Here is a 27,942-nt window from a genome sequence, read left to right on the forward strand (position 1 = left end):
ATTTTTTCATTACCCTGTTTAAGATGGTCGTGCAAGTTGTCTGCAATCAAGTTGCTAGAAGAGACTTTAACAGAACTTTCGGTCGCCTGCAAACTGCTGCTGTTTTTACTAGCCAAGTTAGCATGTACAGTCGGTTCGGGCTTTCCAGCCTTCTTTCCAGAACTTTTCCTTTTTTCTGAGCCACCCATTGTGGTCTTTGGTGAATCACTGTATCTATTTGAGTTAACTTTCAAAAATTTCTTTGCAATAATGTTCCGAAGGTCCGTTTAAGTGATTAGGATTGCGAGCTCATCGAAACGTGTGCGTTCAAGGAGACATCTTGAAAGATCCATTTAATATAATGTGCAACACTTTTATCTGTTCCCAAGCAAGTGGTGGCTGACAGTGAAGAAACCCTCAGATGATTGTCCTTTGGAGGAAGTACTGTAAGTGCATAAATAATTCAGTAATACACTTCTTAATGTATAGATATATATGTGATTAGATATAGTAGTGTATGTGTAATATATTGCAGATATATTTACTCATGCAGCATAAACGCATATATAGAGATATATATAGTGTAATATAATTCTTATAGTTATAGGCCTAACTCTTAACTTTAATGTTTGCTCTTCTTTAACAGTCAGAAGCAAAGCATGCTGGGAATTAGAAATTCGTGAAACTCCATGAATGTGTGTAAACATACATTCACATTTATATGGGAACATGTATGTGCAATATATGTACACAATAAAGGATAAAACTTTAGGATAATAGGATTTAATACATATTAAAGGTTTTGAATGACTTCTTCAGGCTTATGAGATTTACTTAGTTATAGAATTATGTCTGTTTACTGGAATGCGCTCTCGATGTTTTAAAGACAGAGAGACACCCAACATGTGTTAAAAGATATTTGATCTTCTTGCTGAAGACATCCGAGGTCACTGGGGTCACTTCAATCAGTCGCCTACGTGATCACTTCTTAGTTAAAGCATTTACTTTTCTTATCTTCAATCACTAGAGAATAATGATGAATATTGTCTGAAAGACTGAGAGAAAGAACATCAGTATCATCATCATCATCATCAAAGCTTTATTAAGGACACACATGGTCCAATATTAGTTCACATATCACATATTTACATGTAAAACGCCAATGGTTCCTCATACTGGAGAAGAACCTGACTGATCTTAGTTCCGGGTTCTTCAGTGTTGAAATGATCATGTTTGCAGAGTGATAACCTACACATACATCTGTACATGTTATTGCTAGGGCTGTAACGATACACGATATAAAACCGAAATCGCGACACACCCCTTCCAACTCCCAGAGTTATCCTTCCCGTCCAGATCTAATGCTACCACATCTTCAAATTACTATTAGTATTATTTGAAGTTAACATTATAAAATATGTAGACCTACTCCACAAAATTAGTTGAGGATAAATTATTTAAAATTGGGCAATTCCAGCATTATGGACGTGACATTTGCAGTCAAAACTTGAAATATAAATTCTCTGAAAATGCTTTGAAACTTCTGCTTATATATCCATACTCCCTTAATAAAGGAGTCCAGACATTAGAAAAATATAACTCTACACATGCATTTTATATTTAATATGAGGGAAATACACATGCGTGTACGTGACACAAAACTTTTAGGTGGCAAAATATTTTTTAGTAATTCTGTGAATGGGCTAGTTGCACTGAGCCTCGTGACGCACTTCCGCTTTATAGTAATACATATCAGTTATTTCCGGTATGACCGGCGCCACGGTTTCTTGATCCAGACGAGCCGTGTAAAATGTGCGCAAAACAAACCGTTTTTAGATTTCAGAAACAGCAGAAGAAAACCACTGAATTTTGTTGTGTTCCACTATGTACTGCTTGTTCAAAGTTCAGTACAACTTTAAGTTTTCACAGCTTGCCTGTCGATGTCGACCTTAGAAAACGGTGGCTCGTGAACATACGCCGAGACTGTTTTTCTGCTTCCAGTCGCACGAAGGTCTGTAGCAGACATTTTACCAGCGATCAGCTTATTGAACCTCAGACAACAAATGGTAAGAGAAGGTTAGTACCTGGTACTGTGCCAGTACTTTTTGCCTGTAATGAATACACTATTCAACGACCGCAGCCCAGTGTGTGGAAGAGGAGAGAGAGACCTGTTGATGTTGTTGATGCTGAGCCTGTGCCTATCGATATAACCATGGATCATGATTACTGTGTCGTTCCTGAGCCATCATCATTGGACTTGGCTTGTGCTAAAATAGAAGATCTCTCCCATGAGGTCGAGGAGTTGAAGCAGCTACAGGGGGTACAGATTCAGCGCCATTTTGGATTGCAGAGGTTTAAGAAAAATGAATAAATTACACATGCACGGCTATCAGTGGTAGGTTATTCTCTTATACACAGTAAGAATTACGGTTATTATGTACAGTTAATTGTTCATTAGTTACTTCAAAACAACTACAGTATGAATTTTTCTGTATTTCCTAGGTGATAACATAATACAAACTTACCTTTCATCCAAGTTTTTATCTTTCGAGAGACAGCAGCTGAGGCTAACTGATGAGTTTTTTCTTTTCCTCATCTGTCAGTGGGTTTGAAGGAGAGTGACTTAGGACACCGTTTCCATGTGCACCCATCCACGGTGAGCAGAATCAATTCAACATGGACAAACTACCTCTACTCACTGTTAGGATCAGTGTGTGTGTGTGTGTGTGGCTTCCACCAGCTCAAGTCAAAGCTAACCTCCCTGAAGACTTCAGTGCTTTCCCAGACACACAGGTGATCCTCGATTGCACTGAACTCAGATGTCAGACTCCATCCTCCCCACTACTCCAGAGTGAAATGTACTCGAACTACAAATCTCACTGCACAATGAAAGGCCTCATTGGGATAGCGCCACATGGTGCAGTCACATTTGTCTCTCAGCTTTATGCTGGGTCAATGAGTGACAAGGAGATCTTTAAACAGTCTGGGATAGCCAAACAACTGACAGAAGAAATGGCAGTTATGGTAGACAAAGGCTTCCTAATCAGTGACTGTGTCAAATGTAAAGTGTACTGTCCACCATTCCTGTCCAAGACAAAGCAGACGCCAGCACATCAGGTGAAAGAAACACAGGCCATAGCACGACTGCGAGTACATGTGGAACGTGTAAAATTGTCCGTTCCGCGTCCATAGCAACGCTCTGTTTTTCATGGCAACGGTGTATTATACTTCGCAACGTCTATTATCAAGAAATAACAGACTGCATTCTACATTAGAATTCAACCAAGCCATGTAATAAATATATATAATATTATATTATTATATACTTTTTGTTACAGGTTTAACAGTGCCAATGTCAAAACCAGTTATTTCTTAAATTGGTATGTGATTTTAGAAGAAAAAAAAAGACTTAAAGGAGACATATCATGCTTTTAAATTGTTCCTTTTTACATGTAAATCATACATTTGTAGTCTATATAAAGCGGAACTGCAATGCTTGGGTCTGAATTCCTCATTATTATAGCTCCACAGGCCCCTTTTCTGATGTGCGTCTGAGAGCAACTCGTTTTGGTGCGGTCTCTTTAAATACAATTGAGACACTTCATACCCCGCCCACACTCGGTTCAACTCCACCCCGTTCGGCCATTTTTGTAGTTTGATAGCAGAGATACGATTATCTAGCGGCACAGAAACTTTTTATTCACACGTTATTAACAAAATGTCAACAACGGAAGACTTGTCCAGCCAGCCTTACATGTTCGAGCCAGAGTCGGAGCCGGAGCGAGATGAAAATGAAGACGACGAACCTGTAGAACAACGTCTTCATATGGATGTATCGCAATGGTGTGTTACTGTATTTACACATGAAACTTTGTGCGAGGGAGAGAGAGCAGTTCATCTACATTAGACGGTGTAATGAAGCGTGTGGGTTACTACATCCAACAACCGAACATTTTAACTTACCCTCTCGTAACTTCTGCATCCTTTAGCTTGGACTACAAAATTGCAGCGAGAAATAAAAATGGCGGATTGCTCGAAGTGTTGGGCCGGAAGTCAATGTCCTTATTTGGCAGTTCCGCTGCAAATACTGTGACGTAATAGTTCAAAAAACGTCATAGAGAACAGAAAAATCAGAACAGGTTGAAAAATATGACCAAAACAGAATATAAAAGATATCAACGAAGCACCTGAAGAGAATAATTTCATATTTTCTGTACTTCTAAACACTCCAAATATACAACACAATGCATTTAAGGGCTAAAAAAGTGCATTTGGCATGATATGTCCCCTTTAAAGGCATATCACACCAACAAACTCCAGCTAAATGTCAGGGGTGTTTTGGAGCAAACATGAAAAACGTATTGAAAACAAATAAAAGTGATGCAGAAACCCATGTTTTGTCATTAACAATTTTAATATTGATATTTTGTAATGGAATTAATACCAAATAAGTAGCTTGTGACAATCTATATATATCAATACTGCAGTTCCTATGAGCCCTTCAGGTTTGTACAAGTATATATGAGATGATCACAAATACAACTTAAAAACTTAAAAACATTTAAAGGGAGAGTTACAGGAACACAAAAGACAGAATTTTAATTTAAAGACTTAAAGACTTAATTTTAACATATATTTTGACAATAACAATTCTCCAGCTTTTAACTTTCATTTAATTCCACTGTTACATCATATTTCTTTAAATATACAGAAATTAATCTCTTGTGACTCATCACTGATGATCCCTGTCAATCATCAGTGGCTCCGCCCACAGAGCTCAGGATTGGTTCATTTGTGCTCCGCCTCTCACTGCAGAATCTTCCTGTTGATCTGAACAAACAATAAGATGAAGAAAGACTGACTGAAGTTCATCAACAACATTATAAAACCTTTCACAAGATACATAAAACAATCACACTGTACTGAAGAGAGTTTTATTGATTATATTGAGAAGAGCTGCAGGTTCTGACACTTACTGATGGATTCTCATGTTTAGAAAAGCTCTGAGGATCAAGAGTCTTCAGGAGGTCTGCGATCAACGGTCTGTGTGAAAGAGAGCGAGAGATCGGTCATGTGATCATCAGTGATGGAGTATCTGACTTTGACGTCTCACTTACTGTGAGTGTGTCGTACAGGTCAGAGGTCATGGACTTGAGCTCAAGAGCTGTATATGTGTCTTCATTGGGATCAGAGATCTACAGGAGAGACAGAAGGACACACACATTGTGAGTTCATGTTTTAAAACACTGTGAATAATTGAGATCATCTCACCTCCTTCATAGCAGATCTTCTGTTCATCCTTTTAGTAAGACTGTCAGAAGAAAGATGAATAAACAACACATTTAACGCCTCAAATAACTGCAATTTCAGGATTCAAACAGAGATGGCGACAAAGAGGCAAAGCTTACGCACTACCACTTTAAATGTAACACTTAACCTAAATCTAATACAGTTATTCTTCATACATAGAGAATTAGATTTTTTAAATGAACTTCTTACCAAATGTACATCACAAAAGCCCCTGATGCTCCACCGAGTAAAACACCAACACAAGCAGTTATAGACAAGAGACATCTGACTGCTGAAATACAGACAAACACACACCAATGTTTAACAGGACTAGATCAGACAAAATATTATGACAGATAAGAAAGTAAGCAGGAGTATGTGGTTAAAATACAGAATATGATTCATAAAACTCACACATGATGTTTAAAGTCACAGCATCAGAGTATTTCTCTCCATGTTCATTGATGGACTTGCACTTGTATTCTCCACTGTCATCAGAGCTGATCTTTGAGATGCTGTAGATTCTTCCAGATCCTACAATCGTTCCTCCTTTAAACCAGCTGATTTCTGCAGGAGGGTTTGAGTCACTGATGCAGTTCAGAGTCACTGAATCTCCCTCCACTATTACACCAGATGGACTGATGGACACTGAGTCGCTCCTGGGAGGATCTACAAAGACAACAAGTGTAAAATGACATGCAGTGAGACAAATCATTGCACAAATAATCTTCCAGAACTGGTTAAAAATAAAGGCAGACTTACACATGATATTCACATTCACAGCAGCAGAAGTCTGAGATCCATGTTTATTTCTAGCAGAGCAATGATAGTCCCCGCTGGCCTCAGACTTAATATTAGTGATGCTGTAGGTTTCACCAGATTGCAAAATATTCCTTTTTCCTTTAATCCAGCTGATTTCTGCAGGAGGGTTTGAGTCACTAATGCAGTTCAGAGTCACTGAATCTCCCTCCACTATTACACCAGATGGACTAATGGATACTAAGACGCTCCTGGGAGGATCTAACACAGAGAAATACTGATATATCATTAACAATCATATTAAACCGATTTTAGAAAAACTCTTTATCACTCGTCTTGACAAATTTTTGGAAAAAAAATAATATATTTAATGAATGCCAGTATGGATTTAGAGCAAAAAGGGCAACATCACTTGCATTGTTAGACTTTATAGAAGAAATATCAAGTTCAGTAGATAACAAAATGCATACTATTGGAATATTTATTGATCTACAGAAGGCGTTTGATACCATCAATCATGAAATTTTGTTAGGAAAATTAGAGCGATATGGGATCCGAGGAAAGGTATTAGACTGGATAAAAAGTTATTTGACTCAGCGAAAGCAGTTTGTGAAACTGGGAGATTATTTTTCTGAATGCCTGGAAATTTCTTGTGGAGTCCCACAGGGGGCAGTGTTAGGCCCGAAATTGTTTCTTATTTACATTAATGATTTATGTCAAGTGTCAGAAGTATTGAAATTAGTGTTGTTTGCTGATGACACTAACATTTTTTGTTCAGGGTTCAGGCAGTGAACTTCAGTTGCTAGTGCAGGAGATAAATAAGGTATTAGAGAAGATTAAATTATGGTTTGATACAAACAAATTATCACTAAATTTAAAGAAAACTAAATTAATGATGTTTGGTAATGGTCGAAATAATTAGCAAATTGAAATTAAGCTGGATGGAGTGAACATTGAAAAGGTTAATGAAATAAAAATTTTAGGAGTCATAATTGACAATAAAGTGAACTGGAAACCTTATGTTAGGAGTAAGGTTTCAAGGAGTAGCAATAATTGTGTAGAAATATGGGGAAACAATTACACAACAACAGTTCAGCCACTTGTCATTTTACAGAAGAGAGCTTTAAGGATCATTCATGGGGCGGGTTATAGGGAACATACCAAAATATTTTTATGGAGTTCAAATTACTCAAATTTAAAGATTTGGTGGATTTACAGACTGTGCAAATTCCATATAAGGCAAAGTGTAATGATTTACCCCAAAATGTACAAAAGTTACTTACTCGGAGAGAAGGAGGGTATGTGTTGAGAGGAAAACTAAATTTCATATTACCAATGGTACACAGTAGGAAGAAAAGTTTTTGTGTTTCCATACAAGGGGTGAAACTGTGGAGCAACTTAAATGAGAAGCATAAGGAATGTCCAAATATAAAACAATTCAGGAAAAGAATTAAAGAAATCATTTTTGAACGTTATAAAAATGAAGGAAAATGAGTTGGTTAAGTCAGAAATTTTGTTGTTAACATAGTATAAATGTATGAAGATTTATGTGCTTGTGTTTTGTAAAAAAGTGGATAATACCAAAGGAAGTAAACTAATGTATTAAGAGTTTGAAAGAGGGGGTGGGAATTAACAAGTGTTAAACTTCATCCCACTCCTTTTCAAGCAGCGGTGAATTTGATTTGTTTGATCATGAGTGTTCTTTTGATTATTGTCTTATGTTGTACATACTGTACACTTTTTCATTGTATGCTTGAAATAAAATAAATATAATTCAATATAATAATAAATATAATACAATAAAATATAATAATAATAATAATAATAATAACATATAATAATAATAAAACTTGACATCACAGATGTTTAGAGGATTTAATGTCACAGTTACTGAACCATCATTAACTCACACATGACGTTTAAAGTCACAGCATCAGAGTCTTTCTCTCCATGTTCGTTGATGGACTTGCACTTGTATTCTCCACTGTCATCAGAGCTGATCTTTGAGATGCTGTAGATTCTTCCAGATCCTACAATCGTTCCTCCTTTAATCCAGCTGATTTCTGCAGGAGGGTTTGAGTCACTGATGCAGTTCAGAGTCACTGAATCTCCCTCCACTATTACACCAGATGGACTGATGGAGATCACAGGTTTCACTGGAGGATCTACAGATGTCAGGTAAAAGTATTTATCAGAGACGGCTGGTGGAAAATGTTCTAGGAAAGGCTGCAGTTGGTTATTATTGTATATAGTGCAACTGCAAAAAACTGAGAGGGGAAAAAAATATGTTATATTTGTTTAGAGATTTTTTATATATAACTACAATTTTGATGCTACTTCTTTTCCTCGCTCCTCCGTCCTCCAGCCTGTGACCCAGAAACTGATCAAACTCAGCATCTTGAAGGACATCTCAATTCTTTCTATTCCCTTCACGTCACAATCATTTTTATTTATGCTTTACCTTTGCAGTTTAAATTAATTATACATCAAACATATATCAACAGGGCTTATTGCTTTATCTTTATTATGTATGAATTTCTTAAATAACCAAACTTTAACAACATAAGGGCAGATCCCTTGATCGCAGCTGTTGACGCTTTGAAGTGACGCTCCAGTGATCAAGAATATTCCAATATACAAATAGAGCGCTTCTCATTTCTTATTTGTGTATCCTCGTTTCCTTTCCTCGTGTCTCAGTTCCACCCCCTGTAGTGGTGCTCGTTGCTCAGCGGTGAACACAGGGATTGTGGCAATGGGACGTAACTTCTCCCTTCCCTCCTTCAGGGAACAGGGGTTATATTAGTAACCTAGACGTTCCCATTCAGTCGTCACTATGAGTTACGTCAGTGATTGATGAATTGCGATCCCTGAGAAATACACCACAAACACTGTCTTCCAGCTCCTCGTGTAAACCGCCTGATCCCCCGCACCCTTGGAGAAGGAGAGGGCTTTACACAGAGAAGTCAATCACTGCTGTTCCTACTTGTTAACGCCTACTTGTCACTGTTCTGCCATTTTCACTATGATGGTATAAATAAATAAATTAAATAAGTAAATAAATAACCTTTTAACTTTGAGTTAAAAACTGAATGGTAGAAACTTAGAAGATCCTACATTTCTCCAAGGACAGTGAATTATTTTTTGAGTCTATTTACCCGTGGAAGAATACACATATAGGATCACCACATATGGGCACCAGTCTAGCACAGGGGCTGACCACTGACCAGAGTCGCTTCTGACTCCAGAGGAGGAGATACTGGGCGAGTTGCGACAAGCAATGGATTGTAGATCACCTTGATGGTTTATGTACACATATCGATGTGTTGTCCGTACGGACCAGTATATGCTTGTTGCAGCCAGGGCCGTCGCTAGTGGGGTGAAAGGTGGTGACAATTATAGGTCCTGCTGCCCAGGGGGCCCCACAAAATCCAGCAGTTATACTATAGGCCCCTGTTGTATAAATAATTCCAATATTTATATTAGTTGTATGCCTGAGATTTTAATGAATACCACAAAAACATGCAATTTGGTTAAATATTTTTTTCCAAATATTCTCTTACCTCCCTAAAAATGTTTTAGTCTGATCTAAAGTATTTATTAATTATTCAGTCAGTGACAAACATCAGATGGACCCAATACAACTGTAAGTCCCAGTTGGTTGTATTGTTATTTCGCTGGGAATAAGAAACTACCGTTTACAGTCTGCCGGGTAGGCTACTGTCACTCTTCATTATCGGCGCGCACCACAATCGACAGAATGATTACATGGTCAAAATTCCTGTCTTTTTACACTATTGTAAATAGAGTTTAAAAAATTGACACGAGTCACGACGCATTGCTTTATGCACCTGACCTGACCCTTACATCAATAAAACACGAATACACACTGCACTTGAATGAATACATTTTAGCTTTATTTAATAATATTATCTTTATTAAAATATAAGACAATAAATTACTTTATTTTTTAAATTTGACTGCATTCTTGTCAATTTATAAATGTTTACTTTTTGATTTATGAATTATAGGAAAAAATACTTAATAATAATAATGGGGAAAAAAACATTATTTTGCTGTTACTTTTTAAAAATTGGTTTTATTATTATTTAACGATTTCTTATTATTAGTTGTATATGATATTGGTGGAGGGTGGTGGGGGCCCACGTCAATATTTTTTCAGGGGGCCCCGAATCCTCTAGCTACGGCCCTGCTTGCAGCAACAGCAGAAACAGGCAGAGAGCAAGGAATACTGTGAGCAACTTCAGGCAATTGATCTGCCACTGGAGTCGAGTTTGCTCTTTCCCAATTGACCTGAAGCTCCAGATGGCTGAGGTGTCTGAGCACCAGGTCCCTGTGTTCACACAACTGATCTCGCGAGTGGGCCAAGATGAGCCAGTCGTTGAGATAGTTGAGGATGCGAACACCCACCTCCCGAAACAGGGAAAGGGCGGCCTTCGTAAAGACGCCGGGTGACAGGGAAACTCCGAAGGGGAGGTATTTGTACTGGTATGCCCGTCCCTTGATTGCAAAGTGTGTCGAGGGAGAATTGAGACATTAAAGTACATCCTTCAGGTCGATCGCTACGAACCAATCTTAGGGGCGAACACATTCGAAAAGGTGTTTCTGCGTTAGCATTTTGATCTGAAGCTTGTGAAGGGCCGATTCAAAACATGCACATCCAAGATTTGCCGTAACCCACCACTCTTCTTGGGAACAATGAAGTCGGGGCTGTAAAACCCTGACCTCACATCGGCTGGAGGGACCGGCTCGATCACGTCCTTCGCCAGGAGAAACATGAGGTCTGCAAAATCTGCATGCAGAACAGGGGCCTCTACGTTCACCACTGAGGTTAAACGGATGCCACTAAATCTGGCACTGGGAGAACTGAATCGCATAGCCGAGTCTGATTGTCCGAATGAGCCAGCGTAACGGGCTGGGAAGCGCTAGCCATCCCGGCTACCATATACTATATCCAGCTACCCGTCCCGGAGTGAGGTCTGAGTGTGCAGTGCAACACTACCTGGCTCCACAGTTTGGCAGGGGTGCGTGAGAAAGCATACGGCTTGTTCTGAGACACTGCTTATAATTTATGGGGATTAAAAAAGAGGAGTGGGAAGATTTTTTATCATTATAGGGTGGTTGTGTACACACACTGCCGACACATTTATGTTCAAACACCATGTAAAAGTGAATTTTGCATAATAGGTGCCTTTAAAAATCTTAAATACTTCAGAGCACAGACTTAAGTCTTAAAATCTTTTTAAAGGGAACACTTCACAGATTATTGTAGATTTTTTTTTTAAGTTTACAAAAAGCATTATAGAAGTTTAAGTTTATGAAAATGTAAAATATATATTTTTATATTTTATATAAAATATATATTTTACAAATAAAAATTCAACTTAAACTTCAAGAAAATCAAAGCTAAATATCTGAACAAATTCTGAGACAAATTTTAGGTTGATATTTAAATAAAATAAAAAGTAAGATTTTTTGAGCGCAGTACCAAACTTTTCCACTAGATGACATCCAGACTCCTCTGGTGATCATATAAGGACTCTTCGATTTCCATATATTGATTAAGTGATCTTAACTACAGTCTGAATGCTTTCAAATGCTATATAGTTGGTCAAGATTACTTTAGGTTTAGACTAAGATATTATTGTTATAAATGTATAATGGCAAGTGTCCCACGGGTGTCGGGGAGGGGCAGTCTTAAAAATATTGGTTAAAACATTTTTATAAATCATAAATTCAGATATTTATTATTTGTAATGTTTGAAAAGTCAATCTGTACTCACACGTGACATTGAGCTGAACAGCAGGAGAGATGTGAGTGTGTCCGTCTACAGCACAGCTATATCTGCCTGAATCCTCTCTTCTGACTGACTGCAGCAGGAGTTCATTGTTTCTGTCTCTTCTCTCAGTTAATGGCTGTGAGTTTCTGTACCAGATGAATGTTGCTCTGTCAGTCAGAGCGCAGCTGCTTTTACATCTCAGAGTGACTGAATCTCCCTCTGTCACTCTCTCAGGAGACTCCACCTGAAGATCTGAACACAACACACACATTATATCTAGTGCTGCTGTCATACACTGATTATTATTCAACATAATGCACAGAAGAAGAGATAAACCTCATCAAAGTCACCTGTGACAGTAAGAGTCACTCCTGGGTTACCAAACCAGCTTGCACCAGGTTTATCAGTTGTGAATCTGAAATAGTACATGCGTGAATCCTTCAGTGTCACATGACTCAGTCTGACGGTGCAGTTCTGCTGTTTATCTCCCAGATACTGAAGCCTCTGACTGTATTCAGGGTCCTTAGACAGATCTGGAGGATCTATACTTTTTTTGGTCCAGAACACTTTCTTCATCTGGTGTCCAGTAGGGTATTTATAAATGCATCTCATTATCACTGTTGAGTCCTTTAGTGCACAGATGTGTAAAGAACTGTAACTCACACTCATATCCTCACTAGAAACCCCTGAAACACAGAATTCATCAAACTGTAAATGTTGTTTTATCTGTTATATTGGGCCATGAAAACATGACAATACTTTATTACTATTTGAAAACAGCGACTCATTACAGGAAATATAAGATAAATGTGAATAAATAATCTCAGAGTGAATTACTTTAAGACAGAGGAGTGAAGAGAGAAGCAAGAAATCAGCCAAAAACAACAAGCTGCACAATTACAGTTTTTCTGAATTGCTAAAACACATTTCTTGAAACCATCACTCACTTTCTCAAAACCTTAAAGGAGAACTCCGGTCAATTTTAACATTGAGCTCATTTTTTTGTACATTTGGAGTGCTGTCAATACAGAGAACAACGACAAAAATCGGTGTTGCCTACACCGTGTTATCCTCTTTTTAAAATTTGCACCCTGTTGACTTCAATGGGGCAAGTTTTAAACCTGCTTTTAGCCTCTAAACATCCTTGATGTGTCATTACAAGTGCACAGGTCATGCGAGTGATTCCTTCAGAGTGAACACGGGTGAATCTGACTGCAGTAGATGTGAAAGATATGAATAAAAATTATGTTTATTCAGCCAGCGCACATACCTGTATTTACATCCTGTTTTCGGTCGAAGGCCATAGTAATCGATTGTCGAGTTTACGCGCGTGATCATAGGTAACTAAACCTATGCGCGTGAACTCGACAATCGACGATCATGATCTGATGTCCAGTAGGGTATCAGTCAATATTAGAAACACTACAGATCATTCGTTAGACACTACATGAAGAATGGAGAACACAGAATCCAAAGCATGCAGTTACAGGAGAAATATTTATTTATATATTGTAACAAAGTAAAAAAATTTAGCAATTTTGTAAAAAAAAGTAGTAATGACGGTCCGTGTAATGCTTCACAATTCAGTTTTCAGACCATACAATGCAAATGCAAAAATGAAAAATTGAAATCAGACATTAATTTTTCTTGTTTTTCCAGTACATTATCATATTTGCCTTTTTCTCCCCTTTTTCAATTTTACTTTTGCTAAATTGTGACTTCAGAAACAAACATTTGAATAAATGAAATCTAACCGATTTTCTATTTTTCCATTTTTCGTCTTGTAATTTGCGCCGTGGGCGGTACCATTAGCACGGGGGTGTGGCCGTGGACTAACTTTAGCCTACTATCATTTCATTGATGTAACTGCTTTATTTACACTGCATGCACGTTTGAGGAGAAGTTTAAAAGACGGAACACGGGACGACATTTTTCACGGACCCATGACATCTGACAGTGGTGAGGTTAATAAATACTGTATGCACTGCAAGTACTGTATAGTATTGCACTGAATATTGTATAGTATCGAATGTCTGTATATTCAGCATTTGCATACTGTGAAATACAGTGACCAACTGCAGAAGCCCAAAAGGTTACAGTAAAACACTGTAAATGAAAAGCATGTTACTGTAAAGTACAGTCAGAAGAGTTGAGCAACTGCAGAATCAAGGTCAGTGAGAGAGATTTATTCTGCTTCAGCTTCACGTCTTCATGTCGGTCCGGCCGGAGAATATCATCTCTGCAGGAGAAGAGAAAAACCCTGAAGCAGATCCAGCCTTCCTCTTCCTCTCCACACCTTCCTCTTCCTCTTCCTCCTCGTTCATCACCTCTTTCACACATTCTTCCTCCTCTTATACTCACACTCTTCCTCCTCTTATACTCACACTCTTCCTCCTCTTATACACACACTCTGCCTCCTCTTATACACACACTCTGCCTCCTCTTATACACACACTCTTCCTCCTCTTATACACACACTCTGCCTCCTCTTATACACACACTCTTCCTCCTCTTATACACACACTCTTCCTCCTCTTATACACACACTCTTCCTCCTCTTATACACACACTCTTCCTCCTCTTATACTCACACTCTTCCTCCTCTTATACTCACACTCTTCCTCCTCTTATACACACACTCTTCCTCCTCTTATACACACACTCTTCCTCCTCTTATACACACACTCTTCCTCCTCTTATACTCACACTCTTCCTCCTCTTATACACATACTCTTCCTCCTCTTATACTCACACTCTTCCTCCTCTTATACTCACACTCTTCCTCCTCTTATACACACACTCTGCCTCCTCTTATACACACACTCTTCCTCCTCTTATACTCATACTCTTCCTCCTCTAACTCACACTATTCCTCCTCTTACACTCGTACTCTTCCTCCTCTTACACTCGTACTCTTCCTCCTCTTATACACACACTCTTCCTCCTCTAACTCACACTCTTCCTCCTCTTACACTTGTACTCTTCCTCCTCTTATACACACACTCTTCCTCCTCTAACTCACACTCTTCCTCCTTTTATACACACACTCGTCTCTTCCTCCTCTTATACACACACTCTTCCTCCTCTTATACTCATACTCTTCCTCCTCTAACTCACACTATTCCTCCTCTTACACTCGTACTCTTCCTCCTCTTACACTCGTACTCTTCCTCCTCTTATACACACACTCTTCCTCCTCTAACTCACACTCTTCCTCCTCTTACACTTGTACTCTTCCTCCTCTTATACACACACTCTTCCTCCTCTAACTCACACTCTTCCTCCTTTTATACACACACTCGTCTCTTCCTCCTCTTATACACACACTCTCCCTCCTCTAACTCTCACTCTTCCTCCTCTTACACTCATACTCTTCCTCCTCTTACACTCATACTCTTCCTCCTCTTACACACGTACTCTTCCTCCTCTAACTCACACTCTTCCTCCTCTAACTCACACTCTTCCTCCTCTAACTCACACTCTTCCTCCTCTTACACACGTACTCTTCCTCCTCTAACTCACACTCTTCCTCCTCTTACACTCGTACTCTTCCTCCTCTTACACACGTACTCTTCCTCCTCTAACTCACACTCTTCCTCCTCTTACACCCGTACTCTTCCTCCTCTTACACACGTACTCTTCCTCCTCTTATACACACACTCTTCCTCCTCTTATACTCACACTCTTCCTCCTCTTATACACACACTCTTCCTCCTCTAACTCACACTCTTCCTCCTCTTACACACGTACTCTTCCTCCTCTTACACACGTACTCTTCCTCCTCTTACACTCGTACTCTTCCTCCTCTTACACTCGTACTCTTCCTCCTCTTACACACGTACTCTTCCTCCTCTTACACTCGTACTCTTCCTCCTCTAACTCACACTCTTCCTCCTCTTACACACGTACTCTTCCTCCTCTAACTCACACTCTTCCTCATCTTACACTCGTACTCTTCCTCCTCTTACACTCGTACTCTTCCTCCTCTTACACTCATACTCTTCCTCCTCTTATACACACACTCTTCCTCCTCTCCCTCTTATATTGTTTCCATCCATTGTTGTTCTCAACATTCAATGCAACATTTTGAGTCAATTTAGGCACTTTAAACTGTCTTGTATTTTGTACAGTTGGTTTCCTCTCATCATTAGAAATAAGTGTGAACAATTTTGAGTTGTTGTGTGTAAACGATGACAACTGTGTTGTAGTTTTGTTTAACTTTTGCCTGCCTGTGTTTAGTGTTTTAAACATAAGTGCATCACAGTGAGAAATGTGTTTTAATGAGTGAGAATGTGTTTTGAGTTTTGCAAAAGAGTGCATGAGATTTGCAAACAGTGTTTTAACGACCTGAACTTGTTTAAAGGTCCCCTATTATGCCCCTTTTCACAAAATGTAAAATAAGTCTCCGATGTCCCCGGAATGTGTATGTGAAGTTTTAGCTCAAAATACCCAACAGATCATTTTTTACAGCATGTTTAAATTGTCATTTTTTGGGGCTCAGAAATATAGTAAAACGAAAGTAAAACTCAGAAATATAGTAAAATAAGTAAAACGCCCTGTTTTAGTGTGTGCCCTTTAAATGCAAATAAGCTGCTGCTGCACGGCACAGGGGGGCGGAGCTTCATGAGCTCGCGCTCAGTCTCTCAGGACAATTTCATCTCATGGAATGATGATAATATCAGAAACTCTCAGTAACGGTGTTCATTTCGAGTCGGACAATAATGCCTACAGAGTCAGAGTGCTATATGGAGATGGAACAGGTATGGTTTAGTAGTTTAATTACGGTTATAACGTATTTGTCATTTGCTTGTATGTATCCATTATTAATACCCTACAAGTCTGCTGTTTCGGACCAGGTCCGAATGATGATCAAACATATACTGATGAGTTTAATAAAGTTTATTGTACATCACACAAAAGATGAAGCGTCAGTTTTACTTCAGAAAATCAGCTGAGTAAACATAGTAGTTATAAGAAGTGTGCAAGTACATAAACGAATTTCGGTAGAGTTGAGGGAGCATTTTCTTTAAAAACTAAATAATTCCACCTCGTCTTCAGCGACTGCCTCAGATTTCGGGAGTAAATAGAGAGAGCTATGTGGATTAATACATTCAGCCACACAACACCTACAACGCTTGGGAGACATTCTCGTCAGTGCAGCAGCTGTGAACTCGATCAGGGCGGGTCTATGTTGAAACGGCATTTTCTGTCAACACTCGTGGGCGGGGCATGTGGCTTTAGTGACGTCACTAAAGGAGACACTGCTGATGATTAATGGGGATTATTAAAAAAGGAGTGAGTGGATTTTTATCACTATTGGGTGGCTGTGTACACACACTGCCAACACACATTTATGTCCAAACAGCATGCAAAAGTGAATTTTGCATAATAGGGGACCTTTAATGTTTTACAGAAAGAGTGATTTATTCAACAAATTGGTTTAGGCTATTGAGAATTTGGTTCAGAGAAGTGGGTTTAGTGTTTTAGCAATTCAGAAAAACTATAAATCCTGGAATATGACTAAATAAATATTTAACATATACACATTCACTTCCGAGAACAAGAGCAAAAGATATTCACGATCTAGTGCTAGAGCAGGGCTGTGAACTGTCACACTTTCAGCCTGAGACTCTAATTGACACGTTTCACACACTCTCACGCCACACACACATTTTCTCACACAGAGAAAAATCGCACTTTAATTCATTCAATTCAATTCAAAGCACTTTATTTGTCCCCAGGGGGAAATTTAAAAGGGCACATTACAGTAGCTTCCACAGGCACACTGCACAACCACACACTACATACCACATATCATCATACATAAAATCAGAGTGCGAAAAAGCAGATAAAAATCATTTAACGTTAATCATTTTTCCTGTTAACGTTCATAAGCTGGACAGCCCTCGGGATGAAGGTTGCTTTCCTCCTCTGTGTCCGACAAAGCGGACAACGGAGTCTACATCCCGAGGGTAGCCACTCAAACTCCGAAAACAGGATGTGAGAGGGGTCATTAATAATCCTGCGTGCCACCTTTACAGTCTGTTGGTCACATAAGGCAGTGAGAGTTCGGACGGGCTGGTCAATGATTTTTGAACAGACCTTAACCACACTCAACAGGCGGTTTCTGTTTTGCAGGGTGATGGAGTGGAACCAGCTAATGAATGAGAAGGTTATTACATTTTCAATAAAAGCATAGTAGAATGTGTTAAGAATGACTTTGTTAACCCCAAATGACTTCAGCTTCCTAAGTAGATATTGTCTCTGATGACACTTTTTAAGGATTTCCTCTGTGTTAGTGGAAAACCTTAGCAGGTTGTCAAAAATTGATCCCAGGTATTTGTATGTCTCCACTATCTCCACTGGCTCCTGCTGGATGATAGTGGTGACAGCCTCAGCTAATTGTCTCTGTTTGGGTGGGAAGGTTACAGTCATGTCCTTAGTTTTAGCTATGTTCAGCTCGAGACAAGACTTTTCGCACCAAACTAAAAAGTCCTGCAGGGCTGGGCTGTGATGTTGTGTATTACTGGAAAGCAGAGACAGGAGGACTGTGTCATCAGCAAATTTCACACAGTGGCAATTTGGCTGGGTGGATCTACAGTCATCAGTGTAGAGGATGAAGAGAAGTGAAGAGAGGACACAGCCTTGTGGAGAGCCTGTGGAGGTGAAGAGGTTGTCGGATAAGGTGTGGTTCACCAACACCCTCTGTGATCTGTTGGTGAGGAAATCTATAATCCACAGGATGAGTTGGTGGTTGAGGTGGAAGCGTGTGATGAGCTTCTCTGCCAAAATGTGTGGCTGCATTGTGTTAAATGCTGATGAGAAGTCTGCAAAGAGAAGTCTGGCTGAGGTGTTTGGTATTTCCAGGTGCTTGTGGATGATGTTTAAGATTAATATTTTTGCATCATCGACACCCCTGCCAGCCTGATAAGCAAACTGCAGTGGATCCATCATCAAACTAGTTGCCTTGGTGATGTGCTCCTTGATGATCCTCTCCATGGCCTTCATGACCAGGGAGGTGAGAGCGACTGGTCTAAGGTCATTCAGGACCCTGGTGGTGCCCTTCTTGGGGATGGGGATCACTGTTGAGTTTTGGATCACTGTTGGGGGACTGTGCTGCTGTTCAAAGAGCCCTGGAACAGATGCTGGAACACACCTCCCAGCTGCTCAGCACAGTGCCAGAGGGTCCGGAGGAGTTGAGGTCATTCGGGAGTGAAGTGGAGCTGCTTCCTGCTACCTGGATGGGTTTGCGGCTGGAAGAGACAGAGTTCACTGCTGCCATGTTCTTGATGCCCTGCCAAGCCGCACGGAGGTTCCCTTTTTCAAAGGTCTGCTCCACTTTGTTCTTAAATTTCAGCTTGGCAATTTTCATGGCTCGCTTGACCTCTCTATTTACCTCCTTCTTCTCAGCTTCAGAACCGGTAAAAAATAATCTCTTTATGTTTTTTAGATCTTTAGTCACCCAGGGTTTATTGTTAGGGAAAATTGTAACCTTCTTGGAGGGGATAATACTATCCACACAGAAAGTGATGTATGCTGAGACTGTATCCACTTGCTCACTGATGTTGGTGGAGCAGGATGTGAGGGTATTCCAGTCCGTGGTTTCAAAGCACCCTTGAAGTCTGTCAATACTGTCCGGTGTCCACTGTTTGATGTCCTTGATGACTTTCTCTATTCTCTTAACCACAGGTGTGTAGGCGGGAGCAAGCAATATGCTGCTGTGGTCAGCAGAGCCTAAAGGGGGGAGGGGGACGGCTCTGTAGGCGTCTGGAACTGACCCATAGCATTTGTCCAGTGTTTTCCCTAAACGGGTGGTGCAGTTGACGTACTGATAAAATCCTTTAATTGATTTGTCTAAAAAACAGTTATTAAAGTCGCCCATGATGAATTTGGGGGCATCCGGAGATATCAGCTTGAGTCTGTCGAGCGTATTTCTTATATAATCTGTAGCAGTGGATGCATTTGCCCTGGGGTGGATGTAAACCAGAATGAAAAACAGTTGTGGAAATTCCCTGGGAAGGTAGAAGGGACGCAGGGAGACAGCCAAGAGTTCGATGTCAGGATTGCACAGTTCTTCTCTGACAACAACTGTTTTGCACCAACGTGGATTGATGTAGAGACAGACACCACCACCATGGTGCTTGCCAGTCAATTCAGTATCACGGTCTAACCTTACAGGGGACCCGAAGCCATCTATGTACATACTGTCACTGTTGTCACTTCCAGTTAGCCACGTTTCAGTGAGAGCAAGAATGGAAGCAGTCCGGTATTCATACATGTGATAAACGTTGCAGTTGCAGTTAATCAGTCTTGTTACGCAGTGAGCGCACATTAGCAAGAATCACTGAGGGGAGCGCACGGTGCTTATTTCCTCCTCGCCTAAGTTTTGCTTTAATTCCACCCTTCTTCTTCCTCCCCCGTCTCGTTACCTTCTTTCTATTGTTTAGCAGAGTGTCTGTCCTGTCGTTTGGGAGTTTACGTTGTAGCTCCTCTGGCAACTTGTCAGTGCCTTGGTGGAAGTGAAATTGCAGCTGCAATAAAAAATTCCTGGAATAAGTAATCCGTCGGGTGTCCGGAAGAGTATATCCATATGATGCAGTAGGCAGATAATCCAAGACGAAAAGTAAGAGCACTGACACTGACCTGGGGCCGTATTCACAAATAATTTTAAGGCTAAAAGTAGCTCCTAACTGGCGAATTTAGGAGCAACACCTAAAAATAATGGGCGTGTCACTCGTAACTTTAGGACTCCTAATTTTTTTGACTAAGAGTAATTCACGAAGCATTAAAAGTAGCACCTAAGCCTGGGACAGCTTAAAAGAAGTCGAGAGGACTCCTAACTCACTAAGACCTATTCACAAACCGCTTTTTGTGGCATTTCACGTCGCGATGTTTTGAAATGCGTATGCGGCGGCTACAGGAGCTTCCAATCTCGAGGGAACAATTTTGCATTGTAGGCATAACTAGGGATGCAATAACGGCACCAACAACAACCAAAACTACACTGTAAAACCTAACAGTAATATGCACTAAATACAATTGAGTACACAGCACTCAAATATTACCGAAACTTGAATGACTGAAACAGAACTCAAACTGAATGAGTTATAGAACATTTCTAGATCCCAGAATGATAATTGTATAATTCAGTGATTAATTAAGTGATAATTGAGCATTAGTGATGAGCACCTGCTGTTAACAAGCAGAATCACTGAAGGAAAGAGAAACACAAGAACTACAACTGACTTCCAGCCACAGCAAAATCAACTGGAGATAAAAGAAGACATTAAATATCTCAAGATCTCAGCAGAGGAGGATTAAACAACTCCACAAACAACATTACAAGCTTCACTTATTACTAAACAGTTTGACTTTATTACTGACATTCATCTACAGAAGTTCTTATTAGAATTAACAAAGGTTTAGAAGTTGATGATTTGAGTTTCATTTAAGGTCACCATGATGGAGATCAGCGTTTGCTTTAGTTGAGCTCTTGACCCTTGACTTTTGCACTTAAGATTTTCTTTGACTGCTGTAATTGAGTGTTTATAAAACATATTTATTATGGCACAAAAGGCAAGGAAAAGTCTGATCGGGTGTTGATGGTGAAGGACTGATGATGACAATCATCATTTAGTGGCTTGATTCACTGATTTCATTCAGAGTCTGATCTCTGATTAAAAGGGCAACATATTAGTTTTACTCAAAACTGTGTTTCTACAGCATAAGAGCTAGCCATGTTGTGGCCATCAGATAATATGAAGGATTTTACAAATAGTTGTGCACAAAAAGTTTCATAGAAAAGGTATTGCATTACTAAGACTCACACAGACATCAAGAATCAGCATATGAATCTCAACAATGGTGACCATTAAAAAATTATTCATGCTGTAATGCATGCTGGGTACTAGCATAATACAAAACTTATCCATGGCTCCCAGCATGCATTGCGGCATAAATCATTTTTTAATGGTCACCATTGTTGAGATTCATATGCTGATTCTTGATTACTGTGTAAGTCAGCATGATACCATAGAGGTTTTTAAAATCTGATTGTCACAACAATGGGCCTTACAGCAGAATCAGTTATATTATAATGAATAATACAAGTAATACATCACCTGTCTAATCAGAGATTAGGCTCTGGAAAACATCAGAGAATCAAGTCACTAAATGATGATTTGTATTATCTTAACACAACCACATGCTCATATTTTCTTTTGGCGTATGTGCCATAACAAATGTGTTTTATAAACACTCAGTTAAGGCGGGCGTACACGGTGCGAGTTCGGACCAGGATCGGACACTCGGGAGGTTGAGAGATATTGCACACGCTGCGAGTCAGTTTAACTGATAATCGCGTCAAAGCAGCTGGTACACGACTGTCTGTCCTGCACAAATTTTATCCCGAGCCGGCAGCAATCACGTGAGCTTTCGCGCTAAACACAGAGACCGTCAATGTTGCATGCAGCAGGCAAAGCTTCAGATAGAAAAAATGACAGAAATGTGTGTGCAAATGATTTGTTGTAAAGCAGAGAACAGTAGCCATTCCTTTCAACATAAAAACTAAAGAGAGAGAGAGAGAGAGAGAGAGAGGTGTGTGTGTGTGTGTGTGTGTGTGTGTGTTTTTGTTTATATTACATTGTGGGAACCAAATGGCCCCACAAGGACAGTAAAACCTGAGATCACCTCCATTGTGGGGACCAGCCAGCGGTCCCCATGAGGGAAATGGGTTAATAAACATACTAAATGATATTTTTTTGAAAATGTAAAAATGCAGAAAGTTTTCTGTGATGGGTAGGTTTAGGGGTAGGGTTAGTGTAAGGGGACAGAATATACAGTTTGTACTGTATAAAAACCATTACGTCTATGGAGAGTCCCCACAAAGATATGTGCGCCTGTTTGTGTGTGTGTGTGTGTGACAGTGTATGCGCACCCTGTATGGTTGCTGCCACTGAGGTATAGCCCCACGTGGTTGTGTATGATTAGCAATAGGGGACAGCTGGTGAAAATCGGGCCGACTCCCCGAATTTTTTAAGCATGTTTAAAAATGATCGGGAGGTCGGGGAGGTGCTCATAACGTGCTCGGCTCGGCTCGTGATTCCTCTCACACGCTGCGAGCCGCGACCATGCGAGCATCACCGATTCCACTCGATTACTCCCGAGTGAAAAAAATCCTCTGCGAGCTCGTAAAAACAGCAAAAATCGCACCGTGTACGTCCGCCTTTACAGCAGCCAGAGGAAATACTGGTGTTATAAAGTCAAGGGTCAAGAGCCCAACTAAAGCAAACACGGATCACTATCATGGTGTCTTTAAATGAAACTCAATAAATCATTATCATCTAACCTTCTGTTCATTCTCAATAACAACTTCTGTAGACAAATGACAAAAGTCAAACTGTTTAGTAATAAGTGAAGCTGGTAATGCTGTTTGTGTAGTGGTTTAATCCTCCTCTGCTGAGATCTTTAGAGATTTAAACGTCTTTTATCTTGAGTTGATTTCATCTAAGGCTGTGGCTGGAAGTCAGTTGTAGTTCTTGTGTTTCTCTTTCCTTCATTGATTCTGCTCGTTAACAGCAGGTGTTAATCACTAATGCTCAATAATCACTTAATTAATCACTTGATTTATTGACTGCAATGTATATCTACTTTTAGTAAACGCAACTGAAATAAGTTCAGAGTACTCATAACTATTGTTTTTATAAACTTAATTGAATTGAGGCAATCGGTTTCCTCAAATGAAATGAGTTAGCTTAACTTGTTGGGTTTTACAGTGAATTAAGGCAATCGGTGTCCTCAAATGTAATAAGTTAGCTTAACTTATTGAATTTGACTTTGTATTACTGTTTTAGCGGACTCGATTAAAATAAGTTCAGAGTACTCATAACTATTGTTTTTTATAAACTTAATTGAATTAAGGCAATCGGTTTCCTCAAATGAAATGAGTTAGCTTAACTTGTTGGGTTTTACAGTGTAGGCTACTCATTGCATGTAAACTAATTGTATCTTTTCATTGTGAATCAAATTAAAATGTTCTTCTCTTTGCAAACGTAGGCAGAGGCATAGGCTATAGTGACAGATTCATTCAATAATGTTGCAAAGATATTGCATCAATCCATATGTTTCATTAGGCTACTAGGCTATTTGTTTTGCCTTACTCTTTATTCATTTAGGCTATTTATTCAGTTATTCATCATCTTCCGTCCTTCGCACTACTTGTGTAGCGCACGCATTCTCAGACCTGTCACCTGTCACTCATCATCGTAGGGGAGGTGTTTGGAATCATTCCCGCGTTACAATCATCAGCCAATCAAGGTGGTCACTTCAGTCAAGCTCGTGCATGAGTAATGACGTCATCCATAGCAACGAAGACTCACTCTTAGTTTAGGAGTTGTCATTTTTCTTTACTAAGAGTAGGTCTGAAAGGCGTTGTGAATAACTTTTAAGAGAAAACTCCTAGCTAAAATATTTTAGTGCGATTTAGGAGTACTCCTAGTGGTAAGATAAAATGCTTTGTGAATACGGCCCCAGAGGTGTATAGTCCAGGGGTCAGAAAGTAGAAGTCCTGCCATATGTTTATTCCACCCATGAACTCAGCAGCTGATTTCACTAATTAGTTCTCTCTCCTGGCTGAAAAACTGTGCTAATTAACAAATCCAGGTGGTTGGAACAAAATACTGAGGAGGACTTTTACTTTCTGAACCTGGACTTTACACCTCTGGCACCGACAGACAAGACAGAGCTGGTTACACTTTTGATATGAAACACATTCTCAGCTCTCAGATTCTGTACATTTTATTACGAAATTAAAAGAATAAATATCGTTTTGGCGCTTGTAAATGTTACATGGAACAAAATTACGGTGGTCTAGAGAGCTCAACGCGCTGCAACTGAAGAAAACACATGCAAATTGAAAAACACCCGCAAATTAAGAAAACATCTTCATCAGTTTCACAACACATGTGTGCTCCAAATACTCACAACACAACCAAATACAGAAACACACTGCAAAAGTTCACAACACAAGCAAATACAGAAACACACTGCAAATAGCACAGACCACGACGGAGATTGTTTCCAGGTGACCCCAATAAGTGACGAACCCGGCTGGGATGTGCTTATTGCTCGTGAGCATCCCTATGCCCTACTCCTTTTGAAGGGCAGAGCCTTGAAGTGGGTACTGTGGAGTGAGCAGGGCACTTGTGTGCCATTATGTAGCCGTTTTGGATAACCCCAATAAGTGACGAACCCGGCTGGGACGTGCTTCTTTGTTGCATGTGCAAATTATGATACACTAATACAAAGGAAAACATTTGTATTCACAAAAATGTCTCTATTTGTACAAATTGCTTCACATTCATTCAATTTTGAATTTTGCACACGCAAGTTGAAACGCATGGATAAAACATTTCTGCAACATGTATCAAGTGCATTGATAAGTGTGCTTGCACGTGTTAATCATTGTGATACTATATTCAGCCAGTACATTATCAATTAGGGGTTGAAGCGTGAATAACTGAATAATGTCCAGTCATTGAGCTTGAGACATTGTCTTGTACTTTGTGTGCACAAGCTTTCTGTACTCGACCATTGATTAAATGGTTAATATTTTTTCACTTTATTTTTTGAAATTCTGAGTATGTAATAACCTGACACAATTTGTGACCCGTCACGGAAACCAGGGACACAAGTTGGCAGCACAACTTTCGAGCAAAATGAGAAAGAATCATTTTTTTTTTCAAAATTGGTGATTTTCGTTTTTTTGCAGAATCTGTTAGTTGAGATCACGAAGAAGCCTCTTCATGTTTGAGATAGCAGTATTGGTATATTTAAAAGCGTACATTTTGAGTTTGAATTCAGCTTGTTTTTCGGAGATTCTAGCACGCAGTAGGGGCGTGTCATTGTAGGTGTGTATAACATATAACATAACTTCTATGACTTGCACAACTATTGTGTTACATTTGACAACATGTGTTGTGCCTGAGCACACACACTACATGTGTTGACACACAATTTTAATGTGTCATTTTTAACACAACACTTTTTAGAGTGTACTCTATATTGAAAATATTGTTTTATCAGTTACACTGGACCATGAAAATATGACAATACTTTATTACTATTGAAAACATCGACTCATCACAGGAAATATAAGCTCATCTTCTCAGAATCTATGGAGTGATAAATGTGAATAAATGATCTCAGTGTGAATTACTTCTTCAGCTTTGATGGACGGTGTTGCAGAAAAGCAGAAGTAAATGTACAGAGACAGAGGAGTGAAAAGAGAACCAAGAAATCAGCCACGAGCAACATGACGCACTCTCAAATAATGAAATATATGAAAAATAAGACAAAAATAATCAAAGTTGATTTATTAAATACCCAATGACATCAAAATATTAGTTGTGTGAATTTTTGTTCTTATCTATCAGCTCAGAGCTCATTTATGTTAGTGAACTCCTTTGACATGATAAATATTTAACATGTACACATTCACTTCCGAGAACTTGAGCCAAACATATTCATGATCTGCTGCTACAGTGATTTTTGTCCAATCAAATGCTCTGAACAATGAGAAAGTCCCTCCCCCTAAACCATGTGACACTGACTAGCAAGTACCAAAAGACTATTGGACATTTCTAAAAGGGACGAGCGTTTGACAAGTTCAACACAAACTTCCTGTTTCAGAGAGAAATATGTGAGAACAGGACAGAAGAAAGTGCAGATCAGCCGCTCATGAGGCCTTAAATAAAACATCAGAGTGTTTCTAATGTGAATGTAAGAGAGACTCACCGTGAATCATGAGCAGAAAGAAGATCAGAGGAAGAGGAGGAGCCATTCTGACCCACATCAGCATAACATATATCTATAATACAGCATTAATATAAACATCACTTAAACAAGTATATGTAAATCACCCTATTCTTAACATTTCTCATGTAAAGACATGTATTTTATATGAGCAATAATCATCAGTTTCATTTAAGCAAGAGTGTGTTTGTCTTACCGTGTTGAAGCTCATCAGATCAACAGCAACCAAATGACTGACTGTTTTAACACAAGCACTTTAGCTTTACAGTGAAGCTTTGTGTGGTTAACACTGTTTATTAATAACCAGCAATGGAAACATCACAGTCCCTCCCTCAACAAGAGAACAACATTACTGAACTAAACCTACTTAAAGAAAAACTATGATATTTTTCTGTAAGTTGAAGATGAATAATTTTGTGAGGATGAATGAAGATGAATAATTGTGAAGATGAATGATAGTGATTTACAGGTGAGGCTCATCAAGGTTGATGTCATTCGCAGGAGATGGTGACCTCTGGCGGCAGTTTGAGGGATTGAACGAGCACATATGAGACGAGATGTGTCTGACTGCAGAACTATATACGTGACAGCAGTTTCAGGCCAGCAGCTTCAGACCGGACGTTAGGAGCTGACGATCACCTAAAGCCTGCTTTATACCAGAGACGGTCTTATTACTGGGAGAGACCAGGATCTGTGGCTCTACCATTGGAAAAAGTGTAACGGCTAACTTGGATCACATGTGCCTTGATAACCAATCACATTACAGCCTTGACGTCATTGAGGCTGTGTCTGAAATCGCCCCCTATACCCTTAAATAGGGCATTATTTGAGAAAATAGCCTTTTGTAGTGGTGTCTAAAACCATAGTGGACGTCAACGAGTTCACTCATTCAATCCCACAATGCATCGCAATAACAAGTGCACAACAGATATAGGCCCTGTCCCAAATGGAACACTAACTACTCGCGGTCTTCCTCTGAGTCCGAACTTTCATGACATAATGCCGCTTTGACTGTCGGGAAGAAGTCTGCTGCGGGCTCGGCAAAAGTGCGCATCAAGGGCGCAAATCGACCACATGGGGGCGCTCGCGAGCACCCTTCTGAGATCTAAAAATGACAAATGGGACACACTGCGGTCTCACAGACTTAACGGACACGCGCACACAGCAGCCATTGTAAATCCACAAGACCGAAAGTGCACATGAAGTGTGCCATTTGGGACAGGGCCATACACTCAACGGCTAGAGAATACCCACAATGCACTATGAGAGTCGTTTGCCAAATGAATCCCTGCATCTGAACAGAAGA

General features: G+C 39.6%; 2 protein-coding genes across 3 annotated transcripts in view; both read right to left on the reverse strand.

Moving 5' to 3' along the window:
* LOC311077768 (B-cell receptor CD22-like) overlaps positions 1 to 26,905 on the reverse strand; it is a 70,719-nt gene extending 43,814 nt beyond the window's left edge. The window contains exons 1-12 of one of the 2 annotated variants that reach the window (XM_084106384.1): positions 26,833 to 26,905; positions 26,619 to 26,691; positions 12,176 to 12,511; positions 11,829 to 12,077; positions 7,938 to 8,192; positions 6,031 to 6,288; positions 5,683 to 5,937; positions 5,479 to 5,560; positions 5,251 to 5,290; positions 5,097 to 5,174; positions 4,956 to 5,022; positions 4,379 to 4,809 (exon numbers count right to left, since the gene is read on the reverse strand). In XM_084106384.1, the coding sequence (XP_083962510.1) occupies positions 4,990 to 5,022; positions 5,097 to 5,174; positions 5,251 to 5,290; positions 5,479 to 5,560; positions 5,683 to 5,937; positions 6,031 to 6,288; positions 7,938 to 8,192; positions 11,829 to 12,077; positions 12,176 to 12,511; positions 26,619 to 26,691; positions 26,833 to 26,847 (1,674 nt within the window). In that variant the 5' untranslated portion in view covers positions 26,848 to 26,905 and the 3' untranslated portion in view covers positions 4,379 to 4,809; positions 4,956 to 4,989. Of the gene's footprint in view, positions 1 to 4,378; positions 4,810 to 4,955; positions 5,023 to 5,096; positions 5,175 to 5,250; positions 5,291 to 5,478; positions 5,561 to 5,682; positions 5,938 to 6,030; positions 6,289 to 7,937; positions 8,193 to 11,828; positions 12,078 to 12,175; positions 12,512 to 26,618; positions 26,692 to 26,832 lie in introns of those variants that run through there. The other variant, XM_084106383.1, reaches the window with a different exon arrangement.
* Positions 1 to 27,942, reverse strand: part of LOC311077773 (B-cell receptor CD22-like) — a 251,511-nt gene that overhangs the window by 96,822 nt on the left and 126,747 nt on the right. The gene's annotated exons all lie outside the window — the stretch shown is intronic.

Source organism: Abramis brama (assembly GCF_963993115.1).
Source record: "Abramis brama genome assembly, chromosome: 2".
NCBI lineage: Eukaryota > Metazoa > Chordata > Actinopteri > Cypriniformes > Leuciscidae > Abramis > Abramis brama.